This window comes from Ammospiza caudacuta, chromosome 10 (genome assembly GCF_027887145.1).
Source record: "Ammospiza caudacuta isolate bAmmCau1 chromosome 10, bAmmCau1.pri, whole genome shotgun sequence".
NCBI lineage: Eukaryota > Metazoa > Chordata > Aves > Passeriformes > Passerellidae > Ammospiza > Ammospiza caudacuta.
The window spans coordinates 19,897,524-19,918,025 of record NC_080602.1 but is presented as its reverse complement, the minus strand read 5'-3'; the positions used below and the strand labels follow the sequence as shown (position 1 = coordinate 19,918,025).

The 20,502-nt window shown below is 41.6% G+C and overlaps 1 protein-coding gene across 1 annotated transcript in view; it reads left to right on the top strand.

Annotated features, from left to right (window-relative positions):
- Positions 1-1,879: 1,879 nt before the first annotated feature.
- Positions 1,880-20,502, top strand: part of ABHD17C (abhydrolase domain containing 17C, depalmitoylase) — a 28,952-nt gene continuing 10,329 nt past the window's right edge. The window contains exon 1 of the mRNA XM_058811414.1: positions 1,880-2,793. Coding sequence (XP_058667397.1) covers positions 2,261-2,793 — 533 coding nt within the window. The 5' untranslated portion in view covers positions 1,880-2,260. The remainder of the gene's footprint in view (positions 2,794-20,502) is intronic.

Sequence of the window (20,502 nt, the reverse complement as noted above, 5' to 3'; positions counted from 1 at the left end):
ACCCAAAGGAACCCAGCATCAAGTAGGTGGGACACGTTTTATTACCCTGCCTGATCTCTGGACCCTGTCACCCTCCCAGTGGGACATGCCTGGGACACATGTAATTAACTGGGTATTCTCTGTCCTCTGGAGGAACAGCCTCTCCGTGCCAGAGGCCACAAGTTCAAGCTGGATGGAGATAACACATTTGTCTCTTTCATTTTTTCACTTAACAGTCAGCATAGGTACAATTATTGCTGGCTGATTTTAGCATTTCTAAAATTCCCATTGTTAGCAAAACTAAAGACTGCTGTGGATGGGGGCTGAGCCCATTTTTGACGTTCCAGTTCCAAAGACAAAGGAGCATCACACATGACCAAAACCACGTGTACTTTCTGTACACCGGTTTTGAACTGAGTTTTCAGAGTTGGCAAGTGCTACTCAATGAAAATGAAAGGGAAGGGCATCTCAGGTTTGTAACTTATTAAATGGCCCCAGTCCCTGAGTTTTTGAAACTTTTTTCCTCATAGGTAGCACTTAGGTAATGACCAACAGTAGGAGAGCAACACAAAGGGGTGAACACACTCACCACGTCTCAAGTCAGGACACTGGTTGGAAGCATAAGAATTGCAGGGTAAGTGCAGTTGCACAGGTGGAATTTTCCTTATATTTTCACTTTGGCTATGTGACTTTTTTTTTTTTTCAGTAAGCATGCACTGCTGGTTAATTAAGGACTGTAGTTATACCCTGTGTTACCAACAGAATGTTACACATAAATTTGCCCACAGTCTTTGCGCTCTGCTCTCATGGTCGAAGCACGCGTTAGAGATGCAGTACCACTTATCCATGGGGTCTGCCATATGCTCTAAGCAATTTGCTAATTTATTCAATGAATTATTTGGGATACGGATCATTACCCTCATTTTCTAAGGAAATGAGGCTTCTGCAATTGCACCGTTTTAAGTTTTCCGTGGTATCTCTTGAAACTGCTGGCAAATCCAGAGATCCTCCAAAGCTTTTAAGCTATGGAGGCACAGCTCGCTGGGCAGCTGGGGAGCGGAGCGCCGGGCACTGCAGAGGGGCAGCTCCATTGGCATTGCTGCACAGCTTGGGCGATTCGCGGAACGACGCTCAGGGCCATGGGGACCCCTCACCCCGCCGGGCCCCGCTCTGAGGGCTGGCACTGTCCCGATGTGAGCGCTCAGGGTGACCCGAGCCGGGGCTTCCCTCACGGAGCCCTCAGGGTGACCTGTGCCGGGAGTCCCCTCACGGACCCCTCAGAGGACGCCAAATGGCCCCCGCGCGCACCGCCCCTCGCCCCCGGCCCGCCGCGCACGCGCAAGGGTGGGCGGCCGGCGGAGGGGTTTGGGGGGTCCCTTAAAGGGCCCGGCGGTGGCCCCTGTATCCTGGCCGGTGCTGCGGGACCCGCTCCCGCACTTCCCGCACCTCCCGGCGCCCCGCCCAAGCGGCGCCGCTGCGGGCGCGGCCCGGCACAGCCCCGCACCCGCCCCGGCACCTGCGGCGGCGCCGCTCCGCGCCCGTAACCCGGAAGCGCTGCGGCGGCGCGGAGGGGGAGCCGGGACATGGCCGCTGCCCGCTCCTGCCTGCGCGCCGCAGCCGGCATGGCCCTGCCCGCGGCCGCGCGCGGCTGAGCCTCGACCTTGCCTTCCCCTTTCCCTGCGACCCTCCTCATCCTGCTCCTCGTGCTGCTCTTCCTTCTCATTTTCCTCGTCCTGCGGACGCTGCCGGGGCCGGGCCGGGGGCGGTGGCGCTGCGGGGGCCCCTCGCTGCCTCGCGGGGCGTCCCGGGGGCCGGGGCGGAGCGGGTGGGGCCGCGCGTGGTGCGCTGTGTGCGGGAAGGTGCTTCCCTGGATCCTGCATGTTCCCTGCGGGGGGCCGGGGCGCCGCTCTGAGCCGTGGTATCGGGGAATTCATTTTGTAAATGTGTACGTGTGGCTCACGTGCGGTGAGGGCGGTCTAGGGTCGGGTTTTAGAGAGTTGCATTTGCTGTAGCGTTAGTTGCGGCGGGGGGGTTGAGGGCTGGTTGTAGCCCATCTGTGTTTCGTGGGGTTGTTTTTGGTTTGTATAAGCAGTTTCCAGGCTTTGAAGAGCTGCATTGCTGTTGCCGAACTGTAGTTCTTCCAAGGTTGCCATTGTTTGCGTTCTGGGAGGGCAGCTGGTGGCCTCGCAGGAAGGCGGCAGGTCGCGCCGGAGGAGGGCTCTGGGTCGGTTCCGTGTGACTTCTTTTCCAGGAGAGGTTTAGCTTTTCTCCGGCGTCTCTGATGCCAGAACAAGGCCCCAGAATGAACGGTTTCTCTCTGGGCGAGCTGTGCTGGCTGTTCTGCTGCCCGCCTTGCCCCAGCCGCATCGCTGCCAAGCTGGCCTTCCTGCCCCCGGAGCCCACGTACACCGTGCTGCAGCCCGAGCAGCAGCAGGAGCCCGGGGCAGCGGCCGGGGCGGGCACCCCCACGGGATCGGGCACCTGCAGCCTGCACCTGAGCGAGCGGGCCGACTGGCAGTATTCCCAGCGGGAACTGGATGCCGTGGAAGTGTTCTTCTCCCGCACGGCCCGAGATAACCGCCTGGGCTGCATGTTCGTTCGCTGTGCCCCCACTGGCCGGTACACGCTGCTCTTCTCGCACGGTAATGCTGTGGACCTGGGCCAGATGTGCAGCTTCTACATTGGCCTTGGCTCCCGCATCAACTGCAACGTCTTCTCCTATGACTACTCTGGCTACGGGGTGAGCACCGGCAAGCCCTCTGAGAAAAACCTGTATGCAGACATTGATGCAGCCTGGCAGGCCCTCAGGACAAGGTAAATGGATACTGGGGACAAGGTATTTCTGTGTCTCCCTTTAATCCTAATAAGTCTGCACGGTTAACCTTGCTGAGTGGAGGGGAAGGGTTTGTAAATGGTTTCAGTTACTTTGGCGGCCTGACCAGATGTTCCATGAACAGCTACAGTGTGATTTACTGGATGGCTTCATTTGCTAAAACGATGGGCAAACCTTCATCCTTTGGCTTTTTCTAGATTTAGAGGATTATTCGGTTGTAATTTGTGTTAGCCATTGCTTCACCATTGAAAATCTCCATCTTGAGTAGGACATATTCATTGCAGTTTGAGCTTGCAGAGTGCAGTAAACCTGTTGTTTGAGACTTGCCACTGTCTACACTTAGAGGTAACCCAGGTGAGCCAAAGCTCTGCCTGAATTTGGCTTACCAGGAAGCTGCTGGTGTTGTGTGACATGTTTGGGGTTTCGTGCAAGCTCCTGCACCATAGAAGTCTTTCTCTTTTGGCTTCCAATCAACTCTATCCAATGCTTATGGTAGTGGGCTGGAAGGAAAAAGTGTTGACATCTGGAAGGAGAGCTGAGGTTTCTGCCAGGAGATGCCAAGGTATGTGGCATCCAAAGGGATGGAGCAACAGTGAGAAGGCTCTGGCAAGAGGCAGCATGGTGAGTGGAAACAGTGAGCCCTTGGCTTCTAGAAAATCCTGAGCAGAACTGCTGCCTCTGGCTCCTTGCTATGACTGATGGCTGTCCCTGGGCCTCCCACTTCTGTCCACAGAAACCATGAGCTCCTTTTGCTGTTGCATAAGTGGTTCTTAAAGTATGACCTCACAGAACATGTCCTGAAAGAAAGAGCTTTAAAAAGCTTAAATTGTAGTAGGCCAAGAGAAAAGAGCGATGAACGTTTTTAGTTCTTGGCTCTGGCATTCATAGACAAACTTGGCTTGCATGAAATGCGTATTTAATGTCTATCTTGGGGATATGTGCCAGCTTCAGAAATAGTGACAGGAGTTGTTACTAATTTAGATAATTGGCTTTGCAAGAATCCAGGGATTGGTTAGTTGTGGAGTCCAAATGCCTTTTGACATTGCTCTGCCTAAGTCAAGCAAAGAGCAGGGGGGAGAAAGATGTAGGGAGAAGTTACCCTTCCATAGCATGTGTTCTGTCTGCTTGGTGAGCAAACCAGATTCTGGGCTTGTTTTCCAGGACTTTAAAAAAGATTTGTTTCCTTGAATATAAATAACATGGTCTTATGTAAAGAAGTGATTTTGATATGGCGTATGCGTAATAAATTATTAAGTGCCACTACATCACATATGGGTGATGTAAATAAGATTCAAGGGAGGAAAAGTGCTACGTCTAAACCAAGCCTAGGTAATGGTAGTCCTTCTCTCTTCCTTAATGTGTATTTTCTCTCTTTCACTTGATGTTTAGTTGATGATATTGTTTCATTTAAACCTTCTCAAGCTCTGAAAAAGTGCTTTCACGTCTGCCTTCTTCTGTGCTGACAGGCATTTAGTATATGGTTATGTTCTACATAGACCCAGAAACAAGGGATTCCTTCACTTAAATCTTTTAAGAAACCTGACCCAGTAGGTGATGCCACCACATGCCAAACTTGCTTTTAGAGGATCTTCAATAAATGTGTGACTGGACAGGTTTGTAGTTTTCTGTTAGTGTCCCTTGAGTGGTTTATACAAAATCTAGTCTCTGCTTTCCACCTTATTGAGAGGTTGAAATTTCCCAGGTCTTACTTTGCCATGTTTGTTAATTCCATATTTTAGTGTACCTTGAGGGTACAGTTAGAGTAGTTAGCATTGGTTAGGTTTTTAGGAGCCAAAATCCATTGGAATTGGGTGCCAGGGAAGCAGTGGGATCACCACCCTTGGAACAGTTCAAAGGGCATGTGAATTTGGCACATGGGGAATATGGTGGTGCTGGGTTCATGGTTGGACTCAGGGCTCTTTGAAATCTTTTCCAATGTTAACAATTCTGTGATTTTAAGATTACAGTATTTTAGGTGCCCAGTAAAGAAGTTGGTCACTGTAAAGTGTAACCTTCAATAGGAAGTTAATAAATTCTATTAACAGATGACTGTGTTTGTAACAGGTATGAGTGAAACCTTTCATCAGCCTTTCTGCTGATGAATTCTCCGAGTAACAGTGTGAACTTTACAAGACTGATCATTTGCTAGTCCTCAATCCAAGTGGCTCACAATGAGTGAAATATTCTGCAGCAGAAATCCAAGTATGCCTCTTGAGGTAAAATGTCATGTTATAGCATTCCTGCTGCAGCAGTTCCTTGGTAGCTCCAGGAGATTGTGTATGCTTTCATTCTTAATGCAAATTCCTGGCATTTGGCCTCCAGTCATATGGTAGTGAACTGTAATGCAAAGTTAAAAGTGAAGTCTTAAAATAGAGGTTCACTGTGCCATCAAAAGCATTTAGTCATCTGTGCTAAGTTCCGTGGGAAGCTGTTGCTCTTCTGAATCCACCAGACGTTCCACCTGGCAGCAGAAAGGAATCATTAAAATGTTGGAAGTCTGAGACTCTTCCTTTTAAATTGTGCCTCTGAAGTACCACTGATACCTGGCAATCATTAATTTACCTGCGTGTTTTGCAAGCTGCCTTGAGGAAGGTGGGGATTAACCCTGTGCTTGGAGAAAGCTGTCAAATTCTAGAAATGATGGTGAGCTGGCAGTGATGCTTTAAGTTTTAGCTTTCATATTTTTCACATTCTGTGCTGCTTTAGTGTGTAATTCTGAGCTTCATATTAAGTGTTAGCAAGTTCTCTTCACAGGGTAGGCAGTCAAAACAATCCTTTTCCAATCTGAGATCAAGGACAACTGTTACAAGCTCCAGGCCCAAAAAGTATAAACAACGGTGAATTGAAGAGAGAAAACATTGAGGATGGAGCTTCATAACCTGGGGCTATAATTGGACAATTAACTCCAATATGCAAATGGACCAAAACTTATGAAAGTGTGAGATCTTGTGACCAGTTGTCCATTTTGTGACCATTTTGGGTCTTGTACTGCCCCAGGTGTATCCATTAAGGCCTTTTAATAAATATCTGATTTATCCTTTAGCTCTGTCTAGCCTCTGTTCTAGGTCAGCCTTTCAAGACATTACTTTGTTTTGCCATCATGGCTGCAGATTGTGACTGTATTCTTTCAAGGTCCTGAAACAGGGATCTTGCTATCACATACACATTTAGGAATCAAACCTTATAAAACTATCTGAAAACAGTGGATGAAAAAACAAAATCATCAAATTCTTTTGTTTAGTTTCAATTATCAGCCTGTCTTTGCAAAATCAGTCTCAACTATTCTCCATTCTTTTAGTCTTTGTAAAGGAAAATTATTTTCCTTAATTTAAAGGAATTTAGTATTTCTTCTCATGAATGAACTGTCTTAAAGGATAATTTTATTAATTTTGAATTCTAACTGTCTTTCAGCCCAGTAGAGATGTTGACCTATAGTTTTGTTCCCTTAGAATGTATTTTTATAGATTTTTCTTCAGAGGCTGTAATTGTAGCTTTGGTTGTTTTCATTCCACTATCAAGTATTGATCAGTGGTTAATTTGGTCTTTTATATGTATTTTTTTCCACTTGATTTACAAACTTCCATCTGCTATCTTAATGTTTCTCAGAAAGAATTTTCTGTCTTATTGTTAAAGATATTTTTTGCAAGTGTTTTATTTTAGGCAGATTGGGCTGATTTTGTTGTTTGTTTCAAAATCAGAACCAAATTGAAGAGAATATATATCAGACTGTCTTATTGTCCACGTGGTTTTAAGTTGCTGCTTTTTGTTCAGCTGTGTCTCTTATCCTAATATCTGATTGTTTTAATGCAACATCTGTGCAAAATGACTTGATTGTCCTCCTCTTCCCCCCTTTTCCTGAATCCCACATGGGAAGGTTGAACTTTCTAACACTTTTACATTAAGACAATGTACAGTACTTAAAAACAGGATGCACATGTAGGGCTTGGGTTCAGTGCTCAAGCACAAAACCATGGCTGCTTTGTCAATCACATGCTATTTATATTAAAATCTATTTGTATGTTTCCTAAAAACTTGAAGAAGGTTCTTGAAGTATTTTAAAATCCCAGTCACAAGAAAGAAGGCTCTGCTGCCCCACTCCCTCTGTTTCTGTAGTAAAGTATCAGAGCAGAACCTCTTAGTCCATCTTTTGCATCCTGAAAGAAGGTGAAGAAAATGTAATTAATGAATAGCTTAGAAGAGCTGTTCTTGTTGCATTTAACAAGATAGAGCTTAATTCATTTTTCATGGTGCACAATATAAACTAGTATTTTTTTAAGCTTTTAATAAATGATAGATATTATTGTAATGTTTAAGTCCTTAATTCTCAAAATGGGTGCATTTGGATTTGTCTTTCAATCCAAAGGAGAGCATAGGTTCACTTTTAGTTTTCCCTATGCTTCTTGTTCAATATGGTATGATGGAAATAATTGAATTGTGAAATGGTGTAGTAAAATCCACAGGCCTTTGATCACTGGCTAGCAGATAAAATGTTTAAGTAGTTTTTAAAACTATTTTGCCAAATTTAATGTTAAAAATGCACAAACTTTTAATTATGCAGGAATTTTATTATTTGTGGTGCTGATTATCAGGAGATTATTGCTGTTTCCTGTGTAGGAGCTGGTGGAGAAGTCTTACATTGAGTAAAATCAGGAACACGCCTAATTGGATTAGGCCAGAGTGATAACTAATCTTCTGAGGTTGTGTCAGTTTAGTTTGTCTCCATTCTGATGTGATGAGGTGCTTACAGCTTTCCAGGTGAATAACAGCTTCAGGGGCTTTTTGCCTTTCCTAACCAAAATAGTCAATTTCTGCTTTAATTTTCTTTGCAACAGAATCTTGTTTCACTAGCACCATATTTTGTGCATGATCTAAGCCAAGTTCTCTAGATTGGATGCTTAAAGGTTTTTATCAAAAGTTACCAACTAAATCCTGACATGTCAAAAGGCAGTGCTTGGCAGAGTCACAGTTAATAGTCCTGGAGTAACAGAGTTTTCTTTCTTCATGGAGCATCAACTGGTAGATTGTTCTTTTCAATAATGTTGTTACAATGTCTCCAAAGGATTGTTTAAAGCTACTATCCTCTAAAACTTTTCCTGCCATGGTCAATTCTTCTTCAAGAAAGGCTGCATATAACTTGGAACAAAAATAGATTCATGCACAATCCTTTGCTGTTGTTGTCTATGCAATGAGCAGAGATTAATTCAGATGATGAGTGTCCCTGGGACAAATACCAACAACTGTTCAAAACAGGTGCTCTGATGTTCAAAGTTATTCAAAATGTTTACTGAGCTATAGTGTGGTGTTACGTCTTTTAGTCACTGAAGTAAAAGTAGTTTTGTTAAATATTTCCCTGTTTCTGTCAGGACTACAAGATCAAAGCTTGTTTAAAAAGGAAAAAAAAAAGGAAACTTTTTGCTGTCAAGAATGTTTTGCAACTGGTGTTATTTGGGAAGAAAAATAAGCTGCCAAAGAGCCTTTGGCTAACAGTACATGCTCTTCTGAGTGTGGATAGTCCTGAAATTCAACTACCTGAACTGGAGATGTTGGTAGGACCTGGTTCTCAACATCATCAGAGCATTGAACATAAACGATTCCTAGAGGAACATCTTGTTAAACCCTCCGTGCTGAAGTAACTGTCTGCTTTTTAGCACTAAATTACGTGAAGTGCAGAGGAATGGCAGCTTTTTCTCTTTCTCTCTAGGTACAGAATGTCACCTTTGCAGGCTGAGCTGGTGGTTGCTCTGCCATGGCTGTTTGACCTGTGCATGTTGCTGGTAGCTCTTGGATTTGTTCGGTTTGTTCTTGACAGGGGAGTTTGAGCTGGACTCTGATCCTCAGTGGCTTTGCTCTGAAGCCAGGGTCAGCCTCCAGTCCATGGCAACCTCAAAACCAAAAAAACCTCCAAAATTCACCCTTTACTCTATGTTACTCTGCTGCTTAGAAACATTCTGGAGTGCTGGGCTAAGTTTACACTGGTTCATTACTTGTTCACATAAGTAAAAAGAGCAAAAGCAAAAATAAGTAGCAGTGCTGTCCAGGACTGTATATAACTATGGGAATGGATAGGTGGAAACCATTTCAGGGTATGCAAGGGGTTATCTGCTGGCAACTGGCTTTATGAGAAAAGCTGACAGTCAGCAAATGGATATTTCTGTGTCCAAACTGAATGAAGAAAACAGGTCCTTTTCAGTTTTCTGGGGTATTTCAGTCCTGTGATGTTTCCTCATGTGGAGATGGACTAGTACAAGGACAGTGCCAAGTATTGGCTGTTTGGAGTCTCACTGCTGGGACTAAGGTCTGAATTCCCTATTTCCTTGTACTGTGATGTGCCATGATACTAACATGATGTGGTGATACTAACTTTCATCCCTGCCCCAGGCCCACTTCTGAGTTCCACAGTTGTATTCTCTGTTGGTTTAAAGGCCAACAGTCTCAAGATTATGCAGCACTAGTAAAGAAAATGAACAAATAACTTAGGGGTTTGTTGTTTTTTTCCTCAAAGCTGATAATAAATTTAATGAATAACTAAGAATCCTTTCTGCCCTCCTTCACAAATGCAAATTAATTACAAGGCTGCATTGGAAGCAGTTGAAATGAGTCATAAAACAAGGTGCAGATGTGTTGTACCTAACATGCTTGTGTACATATAGGCTTGCTTTTCCAAGTAGCCCCTAAGAAGATCAGAAATCTTTTCCTGTGGATTAGGAGATGCTTCAGTTGTCACTGAACTTGAGAGAAATTAAGGCCACCTGTGTACAAGATGAGGAACTGAATCTAGGAAAAAAATACTTTTACAGTCTTGAGTGCTGATGGCTCTTAGGTGTCTGAAATGAAGTGATTAAGAATTGTTTTTTGGCTGACTCTTAAAGCTTGGGTTTGTATGGCCTAAAATACAAAACCAAACCAATAGACAGCATCTCCCTGTGTCTCCTGTGTCAGTTGGTGGTGGGTAATTGAGATTGCTGCAGATGAGCACTGGTGAATTGAATGTTGCAGTGACCCATTTGCTGCTGCTTCATCTCCCCTGCCCTGCTTTCCAGTTTTTAGATGAATGACTTACATTGGTCTTGCATGCTCAGCCTGACATCTGATGATGAAGCTCAGTTTCATTCCTGACTAAAACTGAGTGGCTTGCTGGCAGTGGTTTTTTTCAGTGTGTCAGGTTGTGGGAGCAACGGGAAATGTGGGGTTGTAAACCCAGGAAATGCTGTGTGAACACAGAGGAATAAAGATGCTTTTAACAGAAGGCTAAGAATGTAGAATGGGATGGATGAATAGTGCACAGTGTCAGCTTAAGGACAGAGGAACATCTTTGCATTCTTTATTCCAAGGGCTAATTTGAGAAAAATGGGTTACTGTTATTTGCACATTAAGCTCTGCTGCCCACAAACAATCACAGAAAGGTGCAGGCATAGGTCAGTTGTATAATGGCAGAGTTATACTGGCATTATCTGTATCCATATCTTTATATTTTTAACCACTATGTTAGCTCTACAGAACAAAAGTTCTCCTGTTAGAATTAAACATTGTGGTTGGATTTGCTGACTATGAGACCAAATAATACAAAGGCACAAAATTGGATTAAACAGCAGAATCTGGCTCAGTGCCCACTCACCTTCCCACCCTTGGTTTCATGTCTCTTGATAAGCACATGCATGTCTTTGGGAAAATCCCCATAATCATCAAATAAATCTGTATCCTCTCTACTTTCAAAAAGGGGAATTCCATGTGGGTTAACAAATGAAGAATGATGTTGATGTGGAAGATGAGGTTTTCATTTAGTATACTTGTCTCAAAGTCTAGAGGGAAAAATTTAAATGAGAGGTAATCTCAAAAGTATTGCCTCTGGTTTTTATTTTGTATTGCAAATTTGTCAGAAGAACCTTTTGTCTGCTTTTCTGACATTAATATTATTTATTGGTACAGTCTCTTGAAGTTCTTTCTAGGTGTACCTTCAAGATGAAAATTCTATTTTCAGCTGTTGATTAGGAATTGATTTCACATTAGACAGTTTGAGCTATGTTCATAGGAAGATTAGTTTTACTGTGCCTTATTAAAATTCCTGCTTACATATAGAAATGTTACTTTAAGAACTTTGACTCATGAGAGCCTTATTTATCAGCCAAGGCATGCTGCTAACTGAGCTGCATAGCTGAGTGTCTGGCAAGTGATCCTTCTCAAGGCATGCAGTGCCAGCCAGAAGCTCTAAGATACTCTTCTTTATTATTATTTTTTACAGGATACTGTCACATTTCTTAAGATCTAAGTATGTTAGACCAGTTAATTTTAACTTCATGCTGTAGCATGGCCATTTTTTTCTGTATGCAGCAGAACAACTGTGGAGTAATGGATAATGGGAGCCAACAAATCTGAAAGGTCTGAGGCCAACTTCAACACTTTTCTCAGGAAAGCACCTTTAAATAGTATGACTTGAAATATTTCTCTTTTAATAAGGTTGTTTACAATGGGTTTTGCTAGATTAGAGAATCTTTCTATTCCTCCTAACTTCTAGTTAGCTTTGCTATGAACGTCCTTACAGAGCTGGGAAAATGGTGTTCAACGTCAGCAAAGGAGCAAAACCAGCTGGTTTTTTCCCAGTGTGCAGATAAACTGAGATTAAATTCAGATAATTTTGGCATTATTCCATGCATTTTAATAGTTCTTTGTAATAAGTTAAACAAGATATTTTGTCTACTCCACTACATATTGCAACATGTAAAAGCCAACAACAATAAAAAGTGAACTTCTGTTGAGCACTTTATAACCAAAATGTTGTGTAGAACCATTTATACTTAAAGAAAAACTTGGGAAATTGACTTGCTGCCTTAAGCATTGGACCAATTTGGGCAGAATTAATCAATGTCCAAACTCTGTGTAGTCTTCCCCAACATCTGATGAATTTAAGTGGGATTTTAGCTATAGGACAGACTGGGGAAAGTGGCATCTTTCAAGAAAATGCTCTTGGTTTTGGAGCATGTTCTCCAGGGCAAATTTACAGAAGTTTTTTCCATTATGCTATTTGTTATTTAGAACTTAATTTCTCACAAAGGTGTTTGTATGTTTCAAGTGTTGTTTTGGATTATTTTTGAAAGAAGTAGCTAATTTCATATAATATTTACTTTGGCGGTGTTCCCTGGACAATTCTTACCTTCAGGCAGCTACTCAAGAGCCAGTCAGTTTCCTTCTTCCACTAAGACTGAAATGTACCTCAACTTGGATATTTTAAGTCATATTACACATTTTGTTTGTAGTATTTTTTGTTGTAGCTCCCTACTGCAAAAAGCTTGTCTTTTTCTGATAAAGCATGGGCTTTAATGTGTGTTAATGTTACAGAAAAAGTTACTGTTTCAGTCTGGGTGCGATCATCTCATCAAGTTTAACAAACTGTAAAAGTACCAGCGTTGTGGGAAGAGGTGGGGTAATGTTTCAGCTGCAGTTTTGCTATTTTTATGCGTAGGGTTTATGAAGGTGTAACCTTTGCTCACACTGGTTAATAAATACTCTGGTAGTTAAGCATGTGTTGCAGGCAGCACTTTGTGATGTGAGCAGCACCCTTTCAGGAGTCACTGCAGCAGTTTGAGATATCAAGTGGGGTCTCAACCTTAAGCCTGTCCAGTGTGCCTACAAGGTTTTGACCTGCTCTGTCTCTGCCAGCTTCCAACCTTCTGTTTCTCTGATAGCAAAACCGTCTGCCCTCTCCCCTGAACTCTTGCTAATTACTCATGTAATGTGATGTTCACTTCTAAAGACTGCTGTGCATAGGCCCAGTACAATTAGTTCTTTATCCTCTCTTTGAAATTTGTACTAAAAATCAATCTGATAATGTAGAAATGACTATCTGTAAAGGAATACGAGGCACAAAGTTGGCTTTTAGAAAAAGAAATTGCTCTGATTTGTGTTTGCATTAATAAAAAATGAAGGTGATGGAACGTACTTGAAGGTAATTTGGATCTGAATTTTTTATAGATCTTGAAAGATAATATTGTCATAAATCCCAAATGTTCATAGAGTTTTGTAGAGAGTGAGTGGGTTGTAAAGCCTACTTAATTTATTGAGTTCTTTTTTATCCTGAGATGAAGGAATCTGGTGCCAAATATCCCACCCTTCCAAATTGGATGTCCTTCTGTCAGCTCATCTAAGATCTGTAGATCATTTTGTGTAGAGCCTTGAACAGACACTATTGACATAAATAGGATCAGGCACCTTCCAATTATTTCAGGAAATTACTCTTTCCATCCAAAAATCCACTCTAATATTCATAATAAAGAACGTGAATCCCAAGTATTGTGGATATTTCTTACCTGGATATAGTTCTAAATTTGTTGCATTTCAGCAGCAGGAGAAATTGGACTAAAGATTATTATTCTCTTTGGTTGACTTTCACAACAATTTTCTATTTTTATTTTTAGTACGTTAATTTGTGTGTTAATTTGAAATAAAGGTGTTAGCTTAAACTTCCTCATTTAATTACTAGAATTTTGAGGCACAGAGGAGGATTTAGCAGATATCGTTTGTTGTCTGTTACTCTGTTTTTCATTTTTCCAGTATTCCTGGTGTTTCTGGGCCATGTGAACTATGTTCTTTCCTGTTCTTCACTGTAGAACTGACCAGACTTCCTCCTTAAAAATTTTTGTGAATTCTCATTTCATATTCCTATTTTGTCTCTCTCTTGGAAGCTTTATGGTATTAGGGAGAAAGGGAAACACTATATGTTGTAACTGTAAAATGGAACTGTGCAGAGCTAAATAGGAAAAATGTGTTTTGGGGGAGTAAGGAGTAGTAGCTTGTAACTGAAAGTGTCCATGTTGTGAAATGGTGAACTGCAGAAAACCTACATGGCCAAATGCCAACTTGAGTAGTAACACAGACATTAATACACTTCTTTTCCAAGCACTGTGCTGTTATCTTTTATTTCAAAAATAGAAACCCCAGCAGTACAAGACTTCTTTATGCTGTGCTGGTTTACTGGGAGGCAGTGAAGTGCCGGTGTGGCATGGACAGGAATTGCTAACATTTTTTCCTGCATAACCAGTTGCTCTGTGGTGATCCTGCATGCAGTCAGGCAGGGAGCCTACAAGGACTGCATCAGAGACAAAGGCAAATTGGGACATGAATAACTTCCAGAAGCTGCTCTTCTCTTTTTTATTCTTTTAAATTTCAAAGATGCAGCTGCAGATCAGTTTCTACCTTTAGCATCAGCTGAAATAATGACCTTAAGTGATTACATTAACAATTGTCCTTGATCCACTTCAAGGTACTTCTGCTTCTTGTGGCATAGCTGGTAATTGCTTGGTAAGCATCCTTTTTTGAGAGGAAAAAGTTTTGACTAGCAAGAAATCTTTCACTAAAAAAGCTACAAAAGAAATTGGCCCTGTTAACTAGGTGTGTTGGCAGAAAATGAAGTCTCCTAGTGTGCTGTTTGATCATTCTTGAAACCTTTTGATTTACACAATCTGGGCAAAATGTCTTTTACTCCATAGACTCTGGTGATCCCAGATAAGACAGCTGGATAAGCTGAACAAGTACATATCACTTGGTTTCAGGACTGAATTTTATCATCTAAGTTTCAAAAGTCAGTACTTTTCTAGATGAACAGATGTACTCTTCCAATTTTTTAGAATAACATTTGTTCCTTTAAGACAGATTAAGTTTACTGATGCTTAATGTTTCTACATATCAATAAATGCAGGTGTATGTTTCTGTAAAAAATTACTTTTTTTGTGCTATCGTTTCAGTTTCTTAGTGAGCACAAGGCAGGTTTTATAAGCACTTCAACCAAACAGAAGTACACAGGAGAAACTGACTCTGTGCTAAATTTCATTGTACAGAATTCTAAGTAGTATTTACTGAGAGAAGGGAAGAGGGATTTAGCCCCTGGGTTTGTGGTGATAAAGGCTGTGGCTAGGAAATTTGATTTTTAAGCTCTGAACTAGTTATCTGTGGTCTGCTGTTCTAAAACATATGGTACTGTTAATCCTGGTGATTGCTATATATTTTTTTAATCATCTTAGGTTTATATTGACTGTTACTGGGGGTTGAACATTGATTGTGCTAAAAGTTCATTAAAGGAACATGTGCCAGATGAGGATGCTTGAGAAGAAAGGAATAGATGAGTGATTTAATAGTCAAGAGTGCCAATATAAAAACAGCACAGAAAAAGCCAGAACACTGAGGTTTTCTTGTCTCTGAAAAGATACTGGATGAATCTTTTCAGGTAATAAATTGCTTTCATGAAATGACTGTCATCTTCCATTTGCCACTTATCATTCTTGGTATTTGCTGGAATATTTAATGAATCCACTCGAAAATGGATAATTGAGAGAGACAGGAGAGATGCATCAGGAGAGTTGTGTTTTTCTGCAAGGCTGTGAATTTGGCACTTTTTGAAAGCAGATGTTTAAACATATGCAGATTCACACTGTGACAAAGCTCAGTGTTTTGAGCAAATAAAAAATCGGTATGTGTTTTCTCCACTTACCATGGGGTGGGGAAAAATAGAGGTTACAGTGTCATTTATCCAAGTAGGATTTTTCCCTATTTATGATTCACGAGACATGTCTTTGCAGAGGAAGAGCCTATTGTTTTGATTCTTAAATCAAAAGAAAATACTGTCTTTCTTCAAGGCTGTGGAAATGGGTAGAGTAACTCAGAGAAACACAAAATGTTTCCAGGGAATTGAAGGAGGGCTATCCAAGCAGGATGTATGGCCTCCTGGATAACACAAACTGGGACACCTCTGCACTGGGCTTCTCTACAGAGCCCTTAGTGTGTGAGTTACTGCATTTTTTTGAGAGGAGCTCATTCTTACCTAATAACTTGGCTCTTCTGCAGTGCTTGAGCATATTAGTGTGAGTCTATAAAGGAGAGAGAAATTCTGCTGCCAGCTGAGTCACCTTCATACAATGCTGGCTGCTAAAAGACTCATGTTCTGGGGACAGATGCCTTCATCTGCTGTTGATTCTTTTTAGGAACATTGGACCAGTTTGCTGTGATGGATCACTTTTGTATCAGGAGCTCTCTGCATTCTTGTTCTCCATCCTGCCTTTCTGATCTCATCTCTTTTCTCTTGGAGACTCAAATCACTGCCTGAGCTACACTAATGCTTCTGCATGGAAGAAATGCTGCATCCACTTTGTCTGCTTTGCATTCCTGCAAGGCCTTATCCATTCCAGCTCCTGTGTAATCCTCTTGGACTCCAGCTCTGCTGCTCTGTGGGAGAGACAGCATTGAGATTTGCAGGGGTCTTTGAAGAACAGTGTGAAAATGTCGGCTGTAATAGGATTTTGCATACGAGCACCTGCTGTTTGTGTAGACAGTTCAATTTTTTCTTTGTTCTCCTCTGTCAGCATTATGGAGGTAACACTTGGATCTTTTTTTTTTTTTTTTACCAGCTTGTGTTTTATATACAGCTACAGTTGTCTGTAAGTGATGTAAGGAAAATGCTGTATCAGTGCCACATATTTCACATTTAATGGCTTGTCAGCTATATCAAATAATCATAGCAAAACCAAGTAATTTAATGCTGCTAATATTTGAGAATGTGAAGATCTTAGTAAAACCTGTAAGGGAAATGCTTTTACTTAGAGACTGAAGCATAAACAAAATTACAGTAAACAGATAAAAGAGCATGCAAAAGGAAGGCAAGAATGGAAAAAAGCACAAACAACAGACAAACCACAAAACAGAAACCCCACACACAAAAGAAAATATTTGAATTCAAAGAATGGTGGGATTCATTATCTGAGCAGTTCAAGGGCCAAGTTCTACAGATATCAATTTCTGAGTGCTCTGCTTTGAATTTTTTTCGCCTAATCTTCCAAATATTAGTCTCCAAAGTATTAATTGCAGCATGAGAAAACCATTTAATGCTGCTATAGCATCCAGGCAACTAACTGCCTCCAGCCAAATTTAGAGATTTACTTCTAGTTTAAGATCCTTAGGTCAGGAATATCTTTTTTTATGAAGTTACAGTGTGTGTAACTAACCAGCTGTGCAAACCTTCTGGTGAGACATTTTTGGTGAGCTTTGCAGTTTGATCCATTACAGTCTAGGTTTACTCTTGTTTCATTCTGTGCTTATACATCGATAGCTATTTTCAGATATTACAGCCTGATACATTGAAAGGAAACTTTACTGGAGCCATTTCTTTTTGTCTTCCCTGTCCTGGTTTGTGCACTGGAGCAGTTATTCCCTGCTTGTGGGCAGCTGGGCTGTAGCTGCTGGAAGGGGAGAAATATCAGAGATGGGTGGAACAGGCAGCAGCAGCTCTGGTCAAAAGCCACTGTGCTCCTGCCAGGAATAATCCCAGCTCATGAGTCAGAGGCTTGAGCCTTGCCTAGGTGCAGCTCATGGCAATTAGTGCCACAGCAGGGTGGCCTCACCTCAGTGTGGAGCTCAGGTGTGTTGGGGCAAGGGAAATAAGTAAATCAAGGACTTGTGTTGGACGTGAAGAGTCCTGGCAAGAGCAGTGCTGGAGACAGGTGCCACAGGGGCTTCAATAAACAGATGGAAATACCAGAAGAAGACAGTGCTCCTGAGCAAAAGTGGTTTGAGAACTGTGGAAAGCTGCAGGATTGTTTCCTCCAGGCTTGTAAACCCTCAGTTTCCCAGTGCTGAGCCAAGGCTGGTGAGGAGGGTGATGTGATGGGCTTGGGAGAGGAGCCAAAATGCATTGGCTCACTGTGCAATTTCAGCCTCAGGAACAAGGCAGGGCTCTCCAGTTTGGAAGTAGCTGAAATTGAAGAAACAGCCATGAAAGCACAAAACTTGTGGCAATGCAAAACCAGTATTAGTATTTGCACTCAGGTTTGCTTAGTGTCTCCTAGAGAATCAATTTCTGTGTTAGTTGGCACTTACTTGTTTTAACTGAAGTCTTTACATTTAAAGATAATGTGTTATGTACGTGGATATCATAAAATCTTCGTTGTTTTTCATAACAACCCTTACTAGGTGCACAATTATAGGGAGTAGTTTACCTTGTTTTTCAGGTTTTGAGTGTAGGATACCCAAAAGTATCCTTTGCATGTATCCTTGCAGCTTTTTTGCAACAGTTAAAACATGGTTGGAGTTTTAATGACACATCAAGTGTTGTGAGGAGTAGTCATCTATCTTAACTCTGCTGTATTAGAGCATAGGCTGTGTGTGTGCAGTTGCAGTAAAAATACCCCAGCAGGAGAGAGATGAGATTGACACTGAGGGTGAAGATCGTGGATTCCTTCAAAAGATACTATAGACTGAGCAGCTATATGAAAATAGCTGAATTTTTTCTGCTGTCTCAGTTTATTTAAATGTACCTCAGAGAATGACTGTATAGGTTTTGTACACTGTTTGCAGTAAAGAGTATATAGTAGAAGTAGCTGATTGAGTATTTGTGAATTATTTATGCTGTGGTCATAAAGCTCAGTAGCCAGCAAAAGTTTCCAGTCTTCTGTATTCCAGGTTTATTTGTTACAGAGCATCTTAATTAAATGCAAAATACTTCATTAAAGTTAACTCCAGTGCTCTATTTTTAAAATAATTGGAGTAAAAAATTAATTTTATATGCCATTTACCTGTTGTGTCATGGGACTAAATGGTGTCAATCAAGATTGGCCTAAGAAAGCACTTTGGAAGAATCAGGAAAACTATGAGCTCCCATGTTTGTTCAAATTCAAAACTATAATCTTGTGCCAGTGCTGTCTGCAGAACTCCAGTTGGTTTTAAGGGAGCTAAAGCAAAGAAAATAGGGGCAATGGGAATTTTGTTTGAATATACCCATGTATTTAGGTCCTATTTCCATTAGCTTCTTGTATTTCAACTTATAGTGGGTTTGGTCTGTATTTGCCCCTGTGATTAGAGAAATAAAACAACGCCCAACATTTAGAAGTGGTTATTTAGGAATTAATTTAGGAAGGTGCTCACTCCCTCTCATTGCATGAGTGTGCACTGAGTTTGGAGTGTTCTCCTTTTTTCACACAGCAGTGCAATGGTGAAGGTGGGAGTTCAACAGAGCCACATTATTGCTCATTTTTCTTGGATGTTTTACAAGAGTCTTTTTTGCTTGTCAGTGGCCTTCTTGCTTTCACTCAATATGAAAGAATTAATGCTTGTAGGGGCTAAGTTATTCTGTTACATCAGCATGCCCATGGCACAAGTTCTTGCTTAAATTTCAGTGCACATTTAATGAAAACTCTATTTCCTGCTTCCCTGCTATCTAGGGAAATAAAAAACCAAACAAAAAACCAAAAAACCCCCAGTCAGGCAGCAACAATGGTGTTTGTTGTTTATACATAAAATTGCTAGTTCATGTGCTAGACAAATGAACAATCTATCATAAACCAAACACCAAAATCAGTGTCCTGGGTTATTGTGGTGGAGAAAAGTCATGTTATAAATACAGCTGAGTCCTCAGTACAAGAGAAAACAAAGGAGGTTTTACTTGTTAGTTCCTTAAGAACATAAATAGATGTGCAAACACAGATTGCCTATTTTTTGCCTGGGGAAAAGGAACTTCCTGGTAAGGGTGAAGCTGGGGGGAAAAAGGAGGTGTGGGTTTACTGTCTGAGAGCACTTGGCTTGCTCTGAGTCCTGAGCAGTTTTACTTTAGTCAGAGAAGGTGTTTCCCACTTTGAAACATGACAACTTCAGGAGCCCATGCTTGAGGCAGATGAACAAAAGGGGACTTAAAGCTGGATTTCAAAAAGGAACAATTTTTAGACAAACTAGTATTATTTGGATTTAAAAAACAAGTCATCCAACTGTCACCCCAAAGCCACTCAGTGCAGATTAGCATAATTCAGTTCATTTAAAAGGTAATCCCATTACAGTTTGTACTGGAGAATGCCATGAAATACCATTTACCTGCCCTGGTTGTTCAGGGCAAGCTTGCAGTGGCTTCACTAGTCAGCAGTGTAGATCCCTGCTTTTGTCATGGATGCTTGAGCTCCCAGTGATACTCAATATCCTTGTCAGGTCTTGGTTGAACTGTGAGCACAGTTCTCAGTGTTTGATAACAGATCACTGATTGTCACAGGACTGTAATCAAGAACCAGCTGCAGTGATTTTATGCTTTGGTATAATTAAGTTACTGCAGGGCAAATGATCATCCTCAGAAGTGCCTGGAAGTTGCTTCTACTTGATCCATTTATTATTGATATGAAGAGAGGAGCTGGTACATCACTGGATTAGTGCTGCAGTCACAGAGTCCAGCAAGCTTGCAGGAGTGTGATATTTGCTAATAACATCCAGAATTGCCTGTAAGAGGGCATTTCCAAGAGTCAAAGGTTCATTCTGTTATCCCACTATCAGCTTATATTGGTTAGCACTGGGGTTTCTCCATGGCATAATCAAATGACTCTCTGGTGTGGTAGTAAAAGTAACAGTGATATAAAACTGTGGTGTCCTTGATTAAATTTCTCTGCCAGCCATTTAAATTACTTTGAGAGTGAACACATTTGTGGAATTGCTCGTCTGCTCCTGTGACAGTGTGCTGGGACATAGGCCAGAAAAATTGGTCTCTCTCTTTTGCAGCTTCATAAGCAGAGTACAACCCAGTTTTAGCTCTTAGCTCATGAAAATGTGAAGTGAAATAGAGTGTGGTGTACCATAACTTGAATTGCATAGCACCTGTTCTGGAGAGGAACAAGGTAGAGAAGGAGGAAATCTCATGATTTAAAGTGTCAGTGTCAGTAAAACAGTGAAGAATTTTAGAC